Raw genomic sequence first — 22,170 nt, 5'->3', positions numbered from 1 at the left:
CTAATCAGCAAGTTGTGAGATGCACATGCAGCGTGGTAAAGGCGCAGACTAGTTAGGGTAGATGTTTGGAGTATAAAAAAAGGAATCAAAGGACTCCACCAACAATCTATATAATTATCATCATCTGCTGCTTTTCCTCCCTGGCAAAGAAACACTCCATCCATTTGTAGCAATCGCCCGAGGGAACGTTACATCAAAACTAATCATAACGATTAAAATCAGCTCCTCTGCGAGAGGGAGGCAAGAGGCAAGTTGGAGGCAGGAGGAGTGAGGGTGTTGTAAATGCAGGAAAAAAGGAGATTTCTTTATTTGATTTTATAAAAACATAAACTCAACAAAGACTCCGGCAGTGCTGCTTGCTGTGATCTGTTCCTTTGCTCGGAGTTTTATTCTGCAGATTGGTTTAGACTGGGGCAGAGACATGAGCTAATTGTATCCTGATCTTTGCCTTGAGGGGTTTCGGAGCCCTGGAGCAAGTATTCTCTGTATTTTGTTCTGTCTACCTTAGCCAAGCTATTGCATTTCTCACTGGTGTAGGAAGAGAGGCAGATCGGGGGGCAAATCGGAGGGAAAAGGTGCCCAAAAAGATACTTTATGCCGCTCTATGTTTCAGGTAAGTGGAGATTTATTCTGTTTGCTTTTATTTTCGTGGCTGGATGGACTGGGACATTGAGGCGCAGCAGCTTTTACGCATGTGCCAAGCGATTCGAGCGGTACAGTTCTTTAAAAAATCTTTAACCACTTCCTGGCTATTGTTCCGTAGTTACTGTACACATGTTTACGCGTGGGTTCAATCCACGAGGCTTTGGTTACATCTGGTCGAATCGAAAAGCGGATTAGACTGCGATCTTGTCGAGTGAACGCAATACTTGTCCACCGTGTGAATTCGCTCCTGGCGCGTTTCAGCTGCGACCAACACCGCCGTTCCTGGGTCGCTGTTGCTGTGTAAACTTGCTCATAACTTACTCAAACCAACATTTCTCGTCGGTATTTACATTTCTTTAAGTGAGTTTTGTCGTGGAGCAGTCCTATTTCCTGCTGGCTGCCCCAGATCTTCTAATGAAAGACGCCATTGTGGAGTAATTTTGCCGCAGGCGTTTTTCGTATTCCGTAAGACAGGATGTACCTTTTTACAAACGTCAGGGCAGAATTTGTGAATCATCTTTTAACACAAGCCCTGATCGTGTTAGGGGAGTCATATTTATGTAAACGGAGCCCAAATTGGGAGCTTTTTTTGTGCCCGCTCTTCTTTCCGTGACCGCGCCGTGCGTAAAGCACTCTCAAGGTCCGGAAGAGAATCGGCAAATATAGTTTTCTAAGTCACAATGTGGATCTATTTCTATCCAAGAGAACGAGCACTTTTGAATAAACACCCACTAATGCTTGTAAAGTTCAGACCATCCCGGTTATGCACACATTTGGTTATTTAAATCTTCTTCACTGCACTCAGAGAATTTAGACTTTAAAAGATGTTTATCAAATCTAACATGTGAACAGTCAAAGCCCTCAATATTAAGTTAACCTGTTATGAAAGCCATCACAATGTTTCACCAGTTTGCTTTTGAATAAACAGAATGATAATGTGAGATTGAGATGTTGGCTTGTCTGGAGTGGTCACTTGATGGCGCTGTGTTTACAAAAGCATACTATCAGTGCTTCACTTTACAGCATCAGTACATCTGATCCTCAGTCTCCCTGCACTTCAGTCACTATGCTTTGCAAGAAAACATTTAAAATGCTAAAAGAAAGTTAGTTCAACTCACAAGTTTAAAACTCCAACATTAGTTTTAAGTTTAAAGGAGCTTTATGTGCCATGCTCGAGCATCTTGGATGGTATTACTGTGGTCATATTTAATATTTGACTCTCCTGTAACCTCCTGGGACAGTTCAGAGTCTGCTAGTGAGCAGCTCTAACACCGCTCACACTTCCTCATCTGTGAGGTCATACTGCTGCTTTAGAACTCTGAAAAGTATGACGCTAGTGTAGCCTCACTTTAGAATAAAACTCAGGGAATTTTCATGTATTATGTATAACACTGCCAGAATCACTTGGATGTCAAATCTAAAACTTTCTATCAGCTTGGACTGCTTTGTTTGAGCTTTCTCACTCTATGATGCTGTTGATTCTCAAACACAGATCTGAAACCAAAAATCCAGCGAAAAGAAAATTCTCATAGCTCAGAAACAGAAAAAAAAAATCTTTCAAATGCAGCTATGAATGTTTCTTACTTGTAGTCTTTACAGAGCCATCTAAGGACATACATCAACATATGCAAAGCAAAGATGGCATCACATCCATAGTATGAAGGTTGTCAGCAATTTTCAATACTTGTTAATACCACGAGTTTTAAAATCTTTTACAATCTTTGTTAGTTTACTTACCAATAATATTGAATACAATGGGAGCTTTAAAAAAAACATTCATTTAGTATTTTTAATGAGCAAAAAAGGAGAGCAGTGCAGTTAAGACTTTGTATCTCAACTCTTCTAGCCTGAGGAGCCACCCACTGAAAACCACTTTGGATCCAGACCCACAAGTTGAGAACAGCTGGTTTAGACAGTGTCCAGGAATTTACTGTCAATTTTTGGTAATTAAAAACAAAGAATAAAACAGTTGTTTGGTGCCTGGTAACTGGTAAGTCAGTACCCACAAGTGGGTCACAAAGCTGTTTTCAATGGGTCACAGAAAAATAAAAGTTGTGGCAGAAACTTTGTGATGTATGAAAGTCCTCAGTGGACATATTTTACTCCATTTTGCCCTCATAAGTAAATGTTGGTTGTTTTATTGAGATCTAGGCTTTTTATCTCACTTTCCTGGAATAACAGCACTGGCTTCACCATGACAATGTGTTCATTTCTCCAGATGTCAACGGAAAAGTGCATGCCATCATGGGAAACTGAGTAAAATAAAACGTCTTCATGCAAGTCATCTCAGGGCAGGTGATTTAAACATGTTTGTTTTGTGCCGTCTCCTCATTCAATCACCTTCTGTTCTAATCTAGGTCCAAACTGCAACATTTTGAAGAGTCTGGCAGCAGACTATTCATCTCTGATGGCCACTCTCATAGTTCATTAGAGATATCACAGAACAGAAATACACGCTAAAACTTGGACTTAAAAAACTTCCTTAAAAAATTTAAAAAATTGGATTTAACTTGCGTTCACAGTTACAGGTTAATGTAATGGGTAGTATATCAAAAGTTAAAGACCCTGTAAAGTGAAATCCAAAATTTGTGTCTTGACATTCTAGATGTGTTGGAATATGGTTGCTGTAAACACGTGAAAACACTGAGATCTACATGTGACTGAATTTTGGATTTATACCGTAACAAAGTTTTCACCTCTTTTCTGGCTTGGTTTCATGTGGGCGGGGCAAATATGTGGAATGACCCCACCTCTCTAACACTACAATATAAAGTCACAGAGCAGTTCAACTCTATAGCCTGTTGTTAGCTGATGTCACTGCCTTTATTTAAAGTTAACAGTCAGTTAAATGCTGTTTTTTTAGTTCATTGTGAGGTAAATTTACAGCCTCATTTTTTGATTTTGAAGCTTAATTTTATAAACTTGGAGATGTTTCATTTTACTGAAATTTGACCTGAGGGGTCATAACACAGTGACCTATCATAGTACAAACCTAAATACAGATTTATTTTCACTTTACAGGGTCTTTAAAAGTTAAAAACCTTACCAAATTACAAAACATTTAATAAAGCCAGCAAACAGTTGGCTTACAGTAAAAAAAGCTTGTCCTCCATTACAACTTTCTAATGCAGCCAGCATTACTTACATAGGTCCATTAGATGTGTAGTTCTGTAGATAAGGTAGCTAAAGTGAGGCTCACAAAGCAGCCTTAAAATGCCACATATCTGTGTTATCTGCGTTGGCTTTAGCGACGTTTGCCAAAGCTCACATTGCTGAAGCTAACTTAGCTATAGATAACATAGCTACATAGCAAGTACAGCCAAAGCTAAGCTCACAAAGTAGCTACGTAAACTATGTAGGGACATTATCTAAATAGCTGTAAGCTTTAGTTACGTTTGCTAAAGCTCATGTTGCTAAAGCTATCATACCTGCATTGGCTTTTGTAGTAACCTTAATTACATAGCTAGAGTAGCCTTGTTAGCTTTAGCAAAAGCTAACAAAGCTAAAGCCAGCCACTCCGAAACTGTTGTACCTGCAAATTATGGCACCTCCTTTCCGAGATATGCAGTGTCTCAGATGATGAGTCTGTGAACATGGCCGTCAGAGATGTATGGCCAGACCCCTCTCACAGTTTTCATCAGATAAGTTTGAGTGGTTGAAATTATTTAGAAATTTAGGTCAGGATTCCTCATTAGGCAGGTGGTTTGGGTCCTCAGGCTACGCCAGTTGAGAAAAACTGCCCTGCACTTTAAATCACTGTGCTTAAAGAAAAAAAAAAAGGAAAAGAAAAAGAAAAGGTTATTTTTTACCAGACAGAACTTGAAACTCTAAAAGAGAAAAAGTATTGAATTAGTATAGATTTTGTGTTGCTTGTGTACACCCAAGCAGACCCCTAACCTCCAATATTAACCCGGGCCATCTGGTGCCAACAGTCACATAACAGCCCCACAGTGACTGAAGTTAACCTTAACTCTGTAGTTGTCTGTGTGTGGACATTTGCAACAAATGCCCTTGGGCCACAAAGCAAGAGACAACCCATCCAGATTATGTAAATACCAGTCTGACTGCCTCCAAACTGAATGTTAATGCTCTGATCTGAAATGCTAATTGTGTCTTGTGCGATATGTCGAAACAGTGAAGAGCTGCATTGTGGGATGGCAAAAATTGAAAGCTAGTTTGTTGCTGATGTTGAGCCCAAGTTTGTTGCTGATGTTTGATAACTACAGAGCAAACATGCACTTGTTCTGAAGTTAAGATGACTAAAGATGTAAAGAGAGCTGCAGCATGTTTTCCTCAAGATAAAGAAGATACTACAGTGATAGCTTTGGCCAAAAGCATTAAATGAATCTGTATCAAGGAGGGAAAATAAGAAGAGCAGCCCAAGTATTTAAGTTTTGATCCTTAGTGCCTGTTTTAGATTGTTTGCGCACACTGTGGTGCAGATAAATTATACAAGCTGTGAGCAAAAACACGTCTCAAAGGCTGGAGACTTTGGGAAAATGCCTACAAACAGCAGCACATGGGAGACTATTGTAGCAGAATGCAACAGGTAGAAGGATGCGTGTGGAAGATGCACTCAGGATTCTGAGAATGTGGCGAGCTTTGACCTTGTCCTTGAAGCAGTCAACAGAAATTAAAGGCCCACTACACATGTATCTTCACTTCAAACAACTCAGAGTGATTTTGTGATAAAGGCTCAGAGCTTATTCCCCCTTCTACCTCCCACCCAGCCACCCATTCCTCTTTCACCCTCTCTTCTCTCTCCTGCAATTTTCCATAATGCCTCACAGATTTTACACTCAATCCACCTTTGCGATGACAAGGCTTTGAGGAAATCCAATTCCACCCAAGCTGTTTTCAGAACTTACTCTCCACAGGCACACACTCTCTCTCTCTCTACACACACACACAGCACCATCTCCACAAATTAGTCAGGGAACAAATTACCTGCATTCTGAGTGTGATCCCACGCACTTTGCCGGCTGCCTTACACAGGTCCCCTTTTGAAGAGCAGCCATGTGATTTCTCTCTCTCATGCCCCGCAGGCCCCTTTGCCTTCTGCGAGGGATTCTGGAGTTGAATTTTAAAACTATGTATGGCTGCTGCCTGCGCTTATCAGCGCGTGCACAAGCGGCATGCAAATCAGACCAGGATCACATACCCGCATTGGAGGCCCTGCACTCAAAGGCAAGCTTAATTGCTAATTGGGTATCTAGGTGTGAAACTCACACTGCCAATGAGAAGCAGGAGTGTGGATGTTTTAAGGCCAGTGGTTGAACTAATTAATTTTAATCTGAATGTTATTAAAATTTGTGGATTCCCTGCATTTTATGTGCAAAGAAAAAAACAGCCCAGGAGAGTGCTGTGGCAGGAGTTTTAACAGCAATTGGACATGTTGTGGTTTGGTTTTGTACTCTGTGGTGTTATTAGTTTAATGCTGGTGATGGTTTATACACACTATGGTCTTTATATAGTACAGGCCAGGGTCACCAAATGCATTTCTATGAGGGCCAAATTTTTCTTGACAGGTGCCAGAGTTTCAAATTATGTAAAATAAGATTAATATTTTGGTCCAAATAACATAAGTTTGTATAAGAGCTTGTATTTATTCTACAAAATGAATTGTACTTTTTAAGTATTAACCATGAGATCAGTCCTTGTTGCCTTTGGGTAATCGAAATACTTGTGCTACATATTTCTAGGCCTTCATGTTGTCCCTGACTAGGTTTGACGTTTTATGCTGGATGCGTCCTGATTGGTGAAAAACCAATGGAGGAAACTGGTTTTGATTCTCAGGCAGGAAAATCACACTCTCCAGGAGCCTGAAGTGAAAAAGTGACACAGAAAATCCACAAATTTAATCAGGACTGGACCAATAAGTACATGTTTATCATGCATCATATTTACTTGTCTGAATTTAGTCACCTTTTGGGGGCTGGTTGGAGAGCGTTTGGGGGCCTGCTGAGTTGATGATCACTGATATATAGGGTTGGGTATCATATGTTTTGTTTTTTTCTGACAGTACAAAATAAATACTTTTTAAAAGTTGCCATGCCTAAGGAGTGTCTGAATCGATACTTTTAAGAGAAAATGTTTTAAAAGTCAGCTGAGGAATAAAAGCTATCTCGCTATTGTAAATAATTTAGAAATAAGGTGCCAACAGAGCATAAAAGTACTTCTTCATACAACATATTTTGTGCCTCCTTTGGAGTGACAGGGATCGTGTTTGGGTGGCAGGGAATGGAAGTGAAGCACCGAAATCTGTCTTGTGATCTGGTATGATATTGGATGTGTTGGTGCTGGATTTTGATATTCATCTTTACTGGTATAGTAACTCTGATGCTTGTTAGGAGCAAAACAAATAAGACACTGATCAAGAAGATCATATAAGTAGTGCTTAAAGTGTCTGTTAAGTAAAATCCCGACTCTGTGTCTTAACATGCTAGATATGTTGGAACAAAGTTGCTGTAAACATGTGAAAACATTGAGATCTATGTGTGACTGAGTTTTTATTTAGAGCATTAGAGAGTTCCATTCCTATTTTGGTTATATTTAGGCAGGGCAAAAATCTGAGCCCATGACATCACCGATCTTTTTGGGTAATTTGCCCCCCCCCCCCCCCCCCAACTCCATTGCAATGATAAAAAAATCATAGAGTAGTTCATCTCAGTGCACTCTGTTGTTAGCTGATGTCACTGCCTTCATTGAAAGTTAACAGCCAGCTACATGCTGTGTTTTTGTTCACTGTGAGGTAAACTTCCCAAATCTATCAGCCATGGTGGCCTACAGGTCATTAAAATCCTAACGATTTGTAGCAGAAAACAGTAATTTCAATCCCCAGCTTGTGTCTCTCTGCTCTGGTACAGATCCAGGCAGCTGTGCTCTGATCAGAAGCTTTTCTTTCTAATTTGAGAGGGTCATATGTCTCATGAGTGGCCGTGGCTGCAGCTCATTCAACAGACACGCCCACACCAGATATTACTGCCGCATTTTTCATGATTTTGAAGTTCAATTTTATAAACTAAGAAATGTTTTTCATGACTACAATTCGGCCTGGTGGTTCATAACACAGTGGCATGTCATACAACAAACCTAAAATACAGATTTTGTAAACCACTTTGCAGGGACTTTAAAGCTCCTGTTGGGAGAAACTTCAGTATGTATTGTTTTTGGCAACCCCTGCTGACAAACCTCATACCCCTTTGCTGGTTTCGTCCCATTTATGTAGGCTTTTTTGTTTGTTTGTTTTTTAATCCCTCTTTTAAGAGCACAAAAAATTCAATTAGTGGGGAACTTCATGGTAAAAATAAAATTGTAAGTAAAGGCTGTTCAGGCAGCATACTGTGAATCAATCTGACACGCCCCCTATGACATAAGTTAAAAACTACCAAATAGAAATAGTGTTGTTGCTTCTGGTTTGTCTGCTTTTGCCTGCCATACAGAGACTAGTACTGAATTCTGCTAGTTCCATCATGTTTGAAAAACTCCTCACAGGAGCTTTAAAATCAGAAACATTATATATGAGCTTCCGTGTGGGTTATAATTAGTATGTGGTGAGATATGCATAGTGTTAAAAATTCATAAATGTGGCAAATGATTTTTAAAAACCTGGTCTGCATGAGCTTAAGACTGTTGTGTGAGTGTGTTAGGGGGTGGAGGATATTAAGGGGCCATTTTTTTGTCCAGGTGGATGAGTGGGTTGGTCACCGTTTGGGTCCTTTCCCCTGAACTTTGTGGCTCTGTTATTTTCTGAAGAAGCGTGCAGCTGAACAATGAACATCTGGAGCAGTGTGACCGCGCGCACAAACACTGCTGCAAAAGAGCAAAGGCCAGATGTGACAGGTCCAGATGTGCGCCTTTAACCCCGACTCGATAACAACATGATCTTTTTTTTTTCCCTCTCCCAGTCAGGCAGGATTAGTTAAATTCTGAAAATGCGACACTCATACCTGCCACTGAAACAGCGACAGCCCAGAAGAGCCGCGGGCGCTACAATGCTAATGTTGTCGGGGGCTTTGACTTCTCCCAGCCATTGCAAAGACGCTGCTCCGTGTGACAGCCACGGCGCCGCTCTTCCTCCGGTGCTCGCTTTTTCACGCCTCTCCACGTCTCGCAGGTGTGTGCTGGGAGTCAAAAAAGGAAGAAAAATATCTCCAAAGTCTGCGCCGTAATGGACGAAACGGACATCATGGACTTAACGCATCAGAAAGCGAGGAAACGACCGCGTCCAATCAGTTCCGTGGATGAGTCGGTGCACGCGACCCTCAAACGGCTCCCGATCCGAGCGCCGGAGTGCAGGGAGCCCTCCTCACTCATGTTTGCAGTCCGAGGAGAGCCGGTGCCCGCTGCGTCTCTCAAGCAGAATGACCATTCGGTGACTTCCTCTCCAAACACAGTGATGCCGGCGCAGGTAAACGCGTAAAGTCCGATTTTATTATGGAGATAAATGAGAGAAATGAGAGTCAGAGCGTGGGGTTGAGGTGCTACTTTCACAGGAACGATTCGACAGACACTTTACGATTTTATTGAATCCTCTGTGTGAATATGTCCGTAAATGTCACGTTTTAAAGCATTACGCACGCACCATCCTCTTTTTCGTTTACCATCCTTTGTTTTCAGATTTAGTCTACAGTTGTGCGACGTGTGTGAGGCGATGGTGTTTTTCCTCCCATGTATTTCCTCCTCTTCTCTCCTCCTATGAAACTTTTTTGATGGGGGGTTAAAGTAATTTTCATCTGAGAGCTCACACAGTCGTCTGCTAATGGTGTTTGTAGGTTAACAGGAGACAATTTCTCCAAATCCTATTACAGTATTCAAATCAAGAGTCATTATTGCTCATTCTCCAAGACTGTGAGATTGATGCTCCAAATTAATTTGGTTTTGGAGATTATGGCCCACAGGAGTGGATGCTTGTGGATTGTGGCAACATTCAGGTCAAGGTCAGGCTGCTCTGAACTTGCAGCTAAGTAAAATCTATCTTTTGACTCCTCATTGAGGAGAGAAATGTTGAAATTGTTCTAATTATTTTTCCAGAATTGGATTTTATAAATCTCAATTATTAGATCCTCTATGGTTGTATTGCTTGATCAGTAGGGAGAAAAAAACTACCATTTCCCATCTATTTTACCCTTTTAAAAAGCTATTTTTTGTCCCTCTGCTTTGTCTTACAGGATAATCGGTCCAGCATGTCCAGACCCATGATCACACGGTCACCAGTGTCTCCCTTGAGTAACCAGGGCATCCCCACACCTGCACAGCTCACCAAGTCCAACGCCCCTGTGCACATTGATGTGGGCGGACACATGTACACCAGCAGTCTGGCCACCTTAACGAAATTCCCTGAATCCCGGTGAGTCACCACTACCGTGCATCTGTATTTTAAGTATTTATTGCAGATATAGTGTGAAGGAAAATGCTTGCTTGCTGGATTTCTCTAGTGAAAAGGAAGATTTAGTTTCTGTACAAGTCAGAAGTGTTTATCAGCAACAGAATGTCATCCTGTGACATTAAACAGACAAATGTCACATCTCCTCAAATCACAAAAATATCTTGTGGATGCACTCGGCGGGGAAGCTGAAAAGTTTCCAGTTTTTAAAGAATGCATGATCAGATGTTTCTGGATTCATCAAAAAAAGCCTACAGTTATTTTTGAGTGGTAAACAATTTGCAGGAGCTTGGAGTGCAGAATGCAGAGCACAGACAGACAAAGGCAACTTGGTTATTCTGACAGATGTCACAGCAGCAGTAAAGGGCCAAAGGGCGTGGGGCCATCTGGAGGCCGGGAGGCTGAACTGTCGCCCCAGGGCCGAGGCCCGAGGGTGACTGGCATCCGGCCTCAGGCAACCGGCAACCAGCTGGCCCTGACCTCCTCAGACCACCTCTGCTTTTTAATCCTTTCTTTCTTTCTTTCTTTCTTTCTTTCTTTCTTTCTTTCCTTCCTCTCGCTCTACTGTGTGCATATCTGTGTGAAGGTGTGAAAAACATTTCAGAGCTCAACAGTGAGTCACATCCCTCTGCACATGCTCTTCTTTCACTGTGTAATTTTTGCCTACCCCCCCATCTCACTTGACAAGGTGCAAGAAACAGAAACTCATTAACTCACGACTCATGTTACAAACCCAAGCATGCACAAATCATGAAATTGTTAATGTTTGTCATGTTTCCCCCCCATCCTCTTCCTCCCCCTCCCCTCTCTGTGGGTAGAATCGGTCGTCTCTTTGATGGCACAGAGCCCATAGTCCTGGACAGCCTGAAGCAGCACTACTTCATTGACAGGGATGGACACATGTTCCGCTACATCCTCAACTTCCTCAGGACGTCCAAGCTCCTCATCCCAGACGACTTCAAAGTGAGTGCATGTCCATCCCACAAACTGTAAAGTCCCATCAGCCAGTCAGCAACTTAGCACACACAATGAATGTTAAATGCCTTTGGTCACTGAGGCCCCCTTTAAAAAACAGTTCCCATGCTGGAGCCTAAATACAAGGCTCAACTGTAATGCATTTACTCATCATGAGGTTCAGTTTGATCCCCTCTGGCTACAGATTCTTCAGAGATATGTCAGGAGAACAATAATCTTGCATCAGGACAAATAAATAAATCCTGTGGCGCCACATGTTTTTGGTGCTCTATGTTGTCGTGCCAACTGTCCATCCAGGGTGAGTCTCACTGAATGTGACACGCTAAAATTCCTATTTTTTTTTTTTTTTTTTTACTTTATGTGTCATTTAGTCAGTAATTACTTAACTAGCCCCAGGAGAAAACAAAACCCACATTATCTGATGGACTGTCCACACTGTGACTCAATCAGTGGAAAAGTATGTCAGCTAAAATAAGCAAAGACAAAAGACAGGCTCAAGTTCAAGCTGAGGCCATGTTAGCTTTTTTTTTTTAAATTTGAGGTTCATGAGGAAAAAAGTGGGATGTGTTGTTGCAATTCAGGCCCTGCAGTCCTGCGGGTAAAGGATCTGCTCCTCTACCCCACACAGCCCTGTGTTACATGTCGCACTACATCTCCTCTACTCAGGAGTTTTTTTCTAATTTTTGCTGAATGGTGTCTTCGCTGTGGTTTATCGCTCGCTCATGCAGAAGAGCGGTTTTCAGACTTCTTTGTTGTTGTTGCATTTTTCAGTGGAGATCAGCATTAGGAGGAAATCAAGACCTGAAAGGGATTCTATTATGGGATATTTTGCTCTCTAGTATGGCAAGATGAATGATGCTACATTTGACTGTTAATACCTGCAAATTAGCTTAGTCCACCTTAAAATTACAGGATGTATAACGACACGTGAAATGATTTTGTTGGGTTTACAAAATACAATTTTAAAAAGAGATGATACAGAAGCCCTTGGACTACATGCATCCATATATTTAATGTAACTGTAATATTCTGTAACAAGAAGCTAATTTCAGTTGTTTTCTCACGATATCAAGAATGATCTTGTAGTCACAGTAAAATCATTTTTATTCTCTTGAGATAGCATTGGAAAGAAGTTAATATCTCAAGAAAACAACTGGAAATTATTTATCATAGAAAAATAGATTAAAATACAAATTTTTAATGCATGTCAGCTTAGGGCTGCTATTTATAAAAGCTTCCCACAACTTGTTAGCTGCATATAAAAAATATTAAACATACAACAGATTTAAATGTGTCTCATATCAATACAATACAAATTATTTTGGAATTTTTCTTCATTTTGTTTTGTTTCAAGTGTTGACCCCCGAGTAAGATTTGGATAATTTTCTCATGCTTATTTTGAAATGTTTTTCTACTTGGTCTGTACATCTTGAAAAGAAAACTTGTGTTTGGTAGATTTTTGTTTTTGTTTTAACAATGCTTCCTGGCAATAAATCTTGTACCGTTAGAAAGCCTGTTTCCCTTTTAAATGGTGCCACATTTGTAAGGGACATTTGTGGGATGAGCAGCAGAGCTGAGTATGAGGGTTGCATCCATGAAAAGTTTGCCAAATCTTCTCTCCCAATGCCAAACAGCTTATTGACTCTTGTTTGGTAGATTGGCTGATTGAATTCTGAATAAACAAGAAATATTGGCAATTTGACAATGTGTCAAATTGCCAACTTGCAACAAATGCTGGTTGAAGAACGGGATGCCATCCCACAGCAGTGTGTGAGGAGGAGGTGCCAGGCTGTTGTGGCTGTGTGTAGTTCTCGCACATGCTACTGAGGCTCCTTTTTGTTTAATGAATAGATTGTTAAATTGCCAATATGTCTTGTTTCTTCAGAGTTCAATCATCCAATCCACCAAACAAGTGTCAGTGGCAGAATAAACTGTTTGGTATTGGCAGGGAGAGATGATTTGGCAAATTTTTCACTGGCACAACCCACATACTCAGCTCTGCTGCTCACCCCACAGACGAATGTCCCTTACAGATGTTTCACCATTTAAATGGGAAATTAAAAGGCTTTCCAACAGTATAAGATTTATTGCCAAGAAGCATTGTTACAACAAAGAAAATCTACCAAACACAAATGTCCTGACTTTAAATTCATATCCACTAGGGCAACCAAATGATTACAATTTTTAATCATGATTAATGTCCTTTTGTGTCACATTTTGGAATTTCAGTATTTTGCATTCAAAGAGCTTTGGTTCTTTTTTTTTCAATTTTGTCTTAAAGGGTGCTAGACCCCATCTTTAACCTGTTTTTTTTTTGAAAGAAAATAAGGTACTTTGGGTCGATGGAAGATTATGATATGAACTTAACCATGGAAAAAGGAGCTTGTTATGGACTGAAAAGAAAATAAGGGCATAGTCAAAGTTAAATGTTTGCTATTGCAAGGTCCAGATGACCTTTGCTTCATCCACTGAGCTGTCTTTTAATTTTTTTAAGTGAAATTAGACATGTAGGAGCAGTAGTGAACTTATTTTACATCGACGTTACAGTGGCTTAACCAAAGTGTGCTGCAATTGTCGTGGGTAAAAAAATGTAATGCGCTAATTATGGATCTAAATTTATGGTGATACATGCATTGAATCTAACAGGCCTGATATCTACACACTAATTATTTAATGTGTTGACATTTTCTCTATAAAGTTATGTATTGAAAATGTAACAGAGCTGAAACTGAGGACGTTTTAGCATGTGTACCTGCCAAAAATTTCCTGAAAACCTCAGAACTTCTAGACGAGCGTGTTAGTAGATGCAACTCACAATGAGCAACAGGACACTGCATTAGGGCTGCATTAAGTACCAGTGATCACACTGGTTGCTGATCGGTCATGTGATATAAGCATCATCCCCTCTGCCTGCTTGCCTGTGGATGATTTTGCTGAATATTTTATGCTGTGTTCCTACGCAGAATCACAATGACCTAACACAGATATTTTACCAGGGGACTACCAGAACAACTCCGAATGAAGTCTGGGTGAACAATTTTACACATACCATTTACCTTGAAAATATCAGAAAGTTTATTGCATAATTGAAAGCAAGAAAAGCAACATCAAGATTTGATGTTACTGTTGGAAAGGGAGGCATTAGAGTGCCATAGTATTACATGAGCTATGTCTTAAACCGTCAGGCCTCCTGGATCCTCAAACCCTGATCTTTGGTTTTGATAGAAGAATATTAGGCTGGTGAAGTTCAACTTCACATTAAAAGAACCCCACACCAAACAACACTTCTTATGTTCTACAGAATTTCCCATAGTTCTAAAGATCTCTCTCTTCATCCTTCAGGACTACAGTCTGCTGTATGAAGAGGCGCGGTACTTCCAGTTGCAGCCTATGCTGGCTGAGATGGAACGCTGGCGTCAGGACCAGGAGCTGGGCCGGGTGTCATGCCCCTGCGAATGTCTTGTGGTACGTGTTGCACCTGACCTTGGTGAGAGGATCACGCTCAGCGGAGACAAAGCCCTGATCGAAGACGTGTTCCCCGAAATTGGCGACGTCATGTGCAACTCTGTGAACGCCGGCTGGAACCACGACTCCACGCACGTCATCCGCTTCCCTCTGAATGGATATTGCCACCTCAACTCTGTGCAGGTAAAGGAAGCATCTGTTTCCATCTTGTCATTTTATTCCTCTTTAATTTCATTTGAATAGAAAGCCCAAGAGTTTAACAAGGTGATCATCTGTTCAGTCAGCCTTTTATATCTGATCTAATTCTGTAGATATTTAGAGTTCTCTGATTCAAAACCTCTTTTTTTTTAATCCAAACGAATCACAAGAACAGCCTCACAGAAAAAATGAGCCCTTTGATGAGTTCATCAAAGCATCAATTTAGCAAGCCATCATTACACAAGTCCACCACTATCTTTACTTTTCTGTAGCCTGACCTGAATAATGATTTTGAGGGAAGGCTGCAGAAATATGGATAGTTAGTTTTAAAATCCATTTGCAACTCAGGGAAAAACTTGTGGTCTAAAAACTGTAGGTCATTTACTTTGTGGCCTTTAGCTCCGATCAACGAAGGAAATACATTTATTCATAGAGGATTGTAACATAGTATGTGGAGGGCTGGTTTGAATTTTGAGTCAAAGTGGAAAGCCCCATGAATGAGGATACTAAGTGACAGCAAGAGAAAGGGATCAGATAAGGACGCAGTAAAACTTATACCTCCTCTGTTTTTGTGTTGGCTTTGGCGACCCCATGTGAAGAAAGCAAGTCCATCGATCCCAGCTGACTTAGTCTTGCTCATTTAACCCTTTATAGGGCAAAGAACCATTTATAGTCACTTTGATCAACTTCCTTCATGGTTTCCCCCTAACACTCTGTGATACAGTAGAACTAGAATGATTTTTCTCTGCCAATCAGTGGAGATCAGTGAGAAAGTGACATCACACCATTCAACCTATCGGTAATGGCCCAGAGCATCTCAAACTTCCTGTGTTCTCCAGAACTTGAGAAATGCTGCTTTACATCTCTTTTTGACCCAAACAAATGGCCCTAAAATCAAAACTAACTATGATAAGTTGATGCTACTTGCACATTTTAAAGGTGAATTGTAGTACTAAATGTCATGATAGGTTTTTCTTGTGTAGTATTTCTAGCAATTACTGAAATTTTAGCTTGAAAAATAGAGGCACCACATTTGGACACATGCCCCTTTAGGGGTGTAAAATGTTGTCTATAATAAGATATATGGCCATTTTATCTAGCAGGCTATACTAAGGGTATTTTATTGGCAGATAACTCATTTTAATGTTAACCTTGCAAAGCAGATGGATATGCCCATTTCCTTGTTCCTCACTGGCGAATCTGTCTTCCAAAGCTCCTGTCTGAACCGTTTGGGCCTGGTTTGAAAGTGACAGGATCAATCAGTGACAAGGGGCAGTACTTTCAGGCGGCAGAGTTGTGATGTAAGCAAGCAGCAACAAGACGCCAGTGCAATTATGGCAGAAGAGCTTAGCATGGATGCTGCTAAAGCGCCAGTTTTATCAGAACTTGACATTTCTTCATTAAAAGAAGAATAAAGAACAGCAGTCAGTTGTTTTCTTTTCAAAAATGACAAAAGTCGTGTACTGACATGTCACCATGGTTCACGTTGTTCCTTGGTAGCTGCGCACCTCAGTTGCGGCTTCGTCACGTGTTTTGTTGCTCTGATTGGCCCATAAAGATGTGACAGACAGTACGTTCCTCCAATTACACTACGAATTTTTTCAAAGCCTCTGCCCTTTCCCAAACGCTTAATATTGAAGGTTTTCTAGATGGATGTGTGAAACACATCCATCTGGCATGCCAGGTTATTATAATGTAGGATAACAGTACTCTATAGTGTAGTTGGATGTTGCCACAGGTTTCTAAAAATTAAAGAGTGATCCAGTGGTAAATTTATTATTATTTTTTTTTCTTTTCCAATTTTCAAGGTATAAATAGTAAAATAGTTGTGACTATTGGTCAGTTTTATAGCCTTTTACAGTTTTATTATACTTATGTGGTTAATGTCAGTTTTTATCTTTACTGTGAGCCTTATTTCTATCAATTAATTTAGAAATGTAATATTTTGTGTCTTATATGTACTGGTGGAATTAAAAAGAAAAAATGAGGGCATAAACAGTGAAATTGTGTGTTTGTAGTAAGTTTTACAAGAGTGTCACAGTTTTATTATACTTAAATGGCATAAATCAGTTTTATTTTGATCTTATGCGTCATCACTGCTAAAAAAAATTTCAGTTATTTAATATATTTATAGATAGGGATGGGACAGATCCGATCCAGTATCGGTATCGGGTCTGATATGGACGTAATTAATAGATCGGATATCTGACTGATGGCACCGATCCAAGTGACTGATCCAAATCCATCCTACAGTTTGTGGTAGACCATGAACGCACCGCAGCTACACATGAGACAGTCTGTGTGTAACTGTGCTATTATTAGGGATGTTCTTAGCGGTATAATTACCTAGTCGATTAAACATAAATCTATATTTAGAATAGTCAAAACTAGTCTAAAGATGAGAGAACACAAAGAAGAGTGGGTGTGATGTTAGCCTGATAATACTCTCTACTGCGTGGCTAGCATTGAGAGCTAGCGTTGCCCGCCTTCGTTCCTCTTTGCAGATTAATATCCTGCTTTGATATTTGGCATATTTTCACTTTGGGTGAGGAGTCATACGTGAGCTTAACCCTCGACAGCCCACATACCACTTTATTTCCATTTACGACTTTGGAAAACTGTCGTACCGTGGTCTTCCTACTATACGCTAACAGCTTAGTCACCGCCGAGCTTCTCGCTGTTTACATCCAGTGAAGGGTCAGAGAGGAAGACTGCGGCCAGTAACTGAAGCTACAGCGGTCTCTAGTGGCAGGAGGTTCATTAAAGAGCATTACAGACCGGGATTTCAAGCCCGTGTTCATAAAAAATGATACTTATTTTTTAGTTGTAGTTGAAATAAATTTGTTTGGAATACATTTAAGTTCAATTCATTTTTGTCCTTTTTTTTCTTTATTATTGCTTTTTAGTTAGAGGAGCTGGGTGGTTTACTACAGCCTCATGTAACCTCACACATTATACCAACAACAATAATAGTTAAAAAAAAAAAAATATATATATATATATATATATACCGGAATCAGTATCGATATTGGCACATATTTATCAGAATCAGATCAGAACTGAAAAAAAGTGGATCGGTGCATCCCTATTTATAGGTGTCCTGTTTGAATTGTAAGATAATACTGTTTCTACCACTATTGCCTATACAGTATTCTGGAGCTAGTCATGTTTTGCCCCTAAAAGAAGTTGGAATCTAAAGACAACCTCACCATGTCTTGGAAAATGAATATTTTGTAACTGAATAACTTTAAAATGTGCAAGTAAATATTCATTAGACATTATATGGATTCTTTTTTTTACCACAAATGGGCAATGAACCTTATATGGTGACTTTGCTGACCTTGCTTTTCACAATAATAATAAAAAAAGGAAAAGACAAAAGTAAAAAGTACTTGGATGTCCAACAATATTCTAGGGCATAAATTTTGTATTTACAGGTATTACAATGAGTGCCCTTTAAAGGGTTAAAATAGTGGAAACATTTTACAAGGCTGTTTCTGTGGCTGAAATGATACCTACTCCCATTTTACTTAAGATGACAGCGATATAAAATAACTATAGAAATAACAAGTCTTCTCTCTGGTTTTGTCAGCTGTTCTAGGTCATAAGAAGGTGTCAAACCTTATTTCAGTTTGTTTCACGAGCAACTTAAAACTCAAGACAGGAGCTTCAAGTAGACGAGGATTGTTGAAGGGTCAGTGAGATAGCTGTTAAAGCATTCAACTTAAACTGACTTTTAAAAGTTAAGTTTGAAAAGTAATTGATCAAGACATAAATGTCAGAAGTTTCTGTTCATTCTCTATTAATGACATGAAGTGAAGTTGGAAAAGTGACATTAAATAAAGGCATACTTAAGTGTTTTTTGTTTTGTTTTTTTTTGATCTGTTAGATAAATTCTAGATAATTTTGCAAATCTTTATTTTATTGGCCAGAAAGTCAATGAAATTAAGTATTTCTAAAAGGTAAAAATTGATGTATGATCAAGTTTTGTTTAAGAGCTAAATACCGATGTACTTGATGTCACTTTTCTGGGTCTCTAAGAGCCTTTACATGATCATATCTTTTGTTAAGTGAAGACAAGGCAAAACAATACTACTAAGACTAAGCTGACTTTTAAAAAGATAGCCTCTATATGCCAAATGTATTTTTTATCCACATGTATTTGGCATTAATGTATGTTTCCCTTTATATATTGATATTCCACTGATTCATTGATGGTAGAATCCTCAGATACGCCTAAATAAAAGATGGAAGAGAGGCATTTTTGAAAAGATTCACAATGATTTGGACCGTGTCTCCATCAGAGGAAGTCAAATCTCCATCTCCCTCCCAAAAAAACACACAAACAAACCCGTCTGTGAAGTATGCGAGTCGTGGAGAGCAAGCAAGAGAGTGAGCATGCTCCCTGGCAGGTTGTCCCCAGGCAGGGCCCATAATCCTGTTTGGTTATTAAAGCACGCCGGCGGTGGATGCTGTATCTGCGGCTAATGGAGGCAGGGCGGGGGTTTTCAGAGAAGGAAGGGGAGGGGGGCAGAGAGAGCTGCCAGCAGTAGGGGGACCTTTGTAGTTTTGGCGGAGGCTTGAGCCCGAGGGCTGGGGGAGAAAACGAGGGGAGGAGGGGGGTTTTGCTGAGCAGTCCACACTGAGCCAAGTGGCAGAGAGAAAGCCTCACTGCTCCCCGGGGCCTCTTCGATGGAATGTGATCCTACAGGCCCCCCGGACACGTCTGTAGATGTCTGCAAGGCTGCGTGATGAGGAACAGCTACACACACATGCTGACAAACACACATATACACCCCTGAAACAATGAAAATGAGGCAAAACGAGAGGCTCTTGGTTTTGTGGAAGTCTCATCCAAATTCCCGTCACAGGCCGTATGTTGCTGCAGCTTACTCCCAAAGCTGTTTCCAATGTTAGAATAACTTGGCTCTGTATAACTAGAAAAGTTAGGATGCTTCTGAGCTTTCCAGTTTTACAGAAGTACCCAAAAGGTCAAAAGTTACATCACTTTTTCAGAATCATAGTTTATGGAGACTAGTAGAGCCTCAGAAAGGGCGTTGTAAGTCAGCTTCAACACCAAAAAGTCACCATAGTGCTACAAAATTATGCCAAAGCTAGTTCTCCTTAACCTGACACACCAGATGGATGTGTGCAACACATCCATCTGGGAAGCCTTCACTACACAGCATTTGGGAAAGGGCAGAGGATTTGAAAAAATCACGGAGGGTGATTGGATGAACATTCTGTCTGTCACATCTTTATGGGCCAATCAGAGCAACAAAACACGTGACATAGCCGTGACCAAGGTGCGCGTGCACAGAAGAAATGAATGAAGAAATGACATCAAGCTCTGATAAAACTGGAGCTTTGGCAGCATCCACGCTAATGTTTTCCGCCATAATTGCACCGGCCTCTTGCTGATGCTTTCTTACGTCACAACTCCGCCGCACCCAAAAGTACTGCCCCTCATCACTGATTGGTCCTGTCACTTTCTGACCAGGCCCAAAAGGTTCAGACGGGAGCTTTGCAAGATGGATTCACCAGTGAGAAACAAGAAAACAGGTGTATCCATCTGCTTTGCAAGGTTAAATTATCCTAACATCTTCTACATTCTCTCCTCTTCCTCCTGTCCTAGGTTCTAGAGCGTCTCCAACAACGCGGCTTCGAGATCGCCGGTTCCTGCGGCGGAGGTGTGGACTCGTCCCAATTCAGCGAGTACGTCCTGAGGAGGGAACTGAGGAGGACGAGTCAGCGAGGACCCAATTCAAACAGGATAAAGCAGGAGCAGCTGGACTAGAGACCTCCCGACAGCAGGAGGTGCTAGACTTTTTTTCTGTGGCAGCCAAAACGCTTCAACGCTGCAGAGCTCTGTGGACTCTGTTTTTCTTCGTTTCCTTGTTGATGTTTTTGTTTTCTTAAACTTGAGAACCATCTAGAGAATTAAAAAATGAGGTGCAACAGGAGATTTTTTGCCATAAGAAGATACAGGACATTGGATAAGTTTGAGATTGCAAGGACATTTGTGATTGTCTAGCCCCCCATGAGCCAATTTAAAAAGGATTTATATATGCTGGATCCCCACGCAAAGTTTGTTTTAAAACTTAGAGCCTACATTAGGTTGAATATGATTTCTATTATACCCATATAAATTGAAAAAAAGGCTTTTATCGCTGATTTATGTTGCATAGCTTGTCACCAGTGACTAGATTTTGTTTCCTCACTGGCTAATTGGAAAAGTCTGTTTCTATCCCTCGCTGTATAAAAGGTCACTAATGTGTTGCTTACAGTACAGAATGTCTCAGTTGTCATAAACATTTGTTTGAAAAACATCTTTTTTCACAATTAACATAATGTTGAATATTGTGATACCAATGAAGTGTTTTTTTTTTTTTACTTTGATGGAAGTTATTTTATTGGATTTAGCCATAAACTATAGTTGACATTAGTCTCATTTAAACATAAAAGCATTCTATACACAGTAAATACAATGATTTAGGAAGTTAAAGTCACACAATTTGCCTCACTGGGGAGTATAAACAATTCTTACAATTATTTGATTGGATCATAATTTCCTGCGAGTCATGGCCTGTAAATTTTCATTGTATATGTGTTTGTGTTTTTTACATTGAATCTTTTTAAAGCAGATTTGTTGCCTCAGACATGACTGAACAGATTAAAGCTTATTGTACTACCCACTCCGAGATCACTTTTACTTGTAGCACATGTTGATAATATGAAGTCGGATATAAAGAATTTCTATGACTGACCCACCTACGCTCCCTAGATTTGAGAAAAGAGGAATGTAGCAAAAATGTGAAATAAATCTCAACTAAAGTTGTCACTGTGTCTTCTGGCTGTTTTTACGTTGATATCAGGCTCTCTCCCATTCAAGCATGTAATTCTTATATCGCATCTGTCTATGCTCGTTTCAAACATCCTGAATCTGCTCAAAAAAGTAAAATCTTTACCATTATGTAGTTCTTTTGTACAACCAGAGAGGTAAAGCTACTTCACAATGGCATGATTGTACCTTGGAGGATTTATGCTGGTGCATCAGTGACTACACAGGCCATTCTTTACTTAGTTATATTGAATAGAGCCGACTTCTCCACGCAAGTCCTGTCAGTTGTGCTTCCACATATCCCTGCAGGGCCAAAATACAAAGTGAAATCCCACACGGAGCCCTGTCGTCTTGTCTTCATCCCTTTTGGCAGAATCTCCACTTTCTTTGGCTATCTACGGTTTATGCTATATGTCTCCCTTTCAGGCCTCTGTGCCCTAGATTCTCTTCTGACTGACTGTTATTCTCATAGGCTAGAGGTGCAACTGAGAGAGCTGTACAGAGATGCTTTGCTTTAATCACAATATTGTATTTTCAGTGCCAGTGTAATTAGCAGATTTTCATGGAGCAGGGTAGCAACACAGGAATGCTCAGTGAAAAGAATCAGAGACTTCAGACTTGGAAAAAAACATGTAAGATTGAACTGTTAAGAGGAGAAACA

General features: G+C 40.3%; 1 protein-coding gene across 2 annotated transcripts; it reads left to right on the top strand.

The window, feature by feature from the left end:
• The first annotated feature begins 273 nt into the window (after positions 1-273).
• Positions 274-21,479, top strand: kctd1 (potassium channel tetramerization domain containing 1). Of its 2 annotated transcripts, none has more exons than XM_041803510.1 (5): positions 274-613; positions 9,816-9,994; positions 10,849-10,993; positions 14,348-14,653; positions 20,304-21,479. In XM_041803510.1, the coding sequence occupies exons 1-5, from the start codon at positions 605-607 to the stop codon at positions 20,463-20,465; spliced, it is 801 nt and encodes a 266-aa protein (XP_041659444.1). In that variant the 5' UTR covers positions 274-604; the 3' UTR covers positions 20,466-21,479. The 2 variants fall into 2 exon arrangements, with proteins under 2 accessions (XP_041659444.1, XP_041659443.1); XM_041803509.1 differs by lacking the exon at positions 274-613 and adding an exon at positions 8,188-9,055.
• Positions 21,480-22,170: the final 691 nt, after the last annotated feature.

The sequence above is a fragment of the Cheilinus undulatus genome, linkage group 13 (genome assembly GCF_018320785.1).
Source record: "Cheilinus undulatus linkage group 13, ASM1832078v1, whole genome shotgun sequence".
NCBI classification, from domain to species: domain Eukaryota; kingdom Metazoa; phylum Chordata; class Actinopteri; order Labriformes; family Labridae; genus Cheilinus; species Cheilinus undulatus.
Note: the sequence above shows the minus strand (reverse complement) of the source record. Positions and strands in the feature narration are given on the sequence as shown.

Coding starts and splice junctions, on each gene's coding strand:
- kctd1 (XM_041803509.1), top strand. CDS start 8,816: ATGGACGAAACGGACATCATGGACTTAACGCATCAGAAAGCGAGGAAA. Junction 9,995..10,848: donor ACGAAATTCCCTGAATCCCG/GTGAGTCACCAC, acceptor CTCTGTGGGTAG/AATCGGTCGTCTCTTTGATG. Junction 10,994..14,347: donor TCATCCCAGACGACTTCAAA/GTGAGTGCATGT, acceptor TTCATCCTTCAG/GACTACAGTCTGCTGTATGA.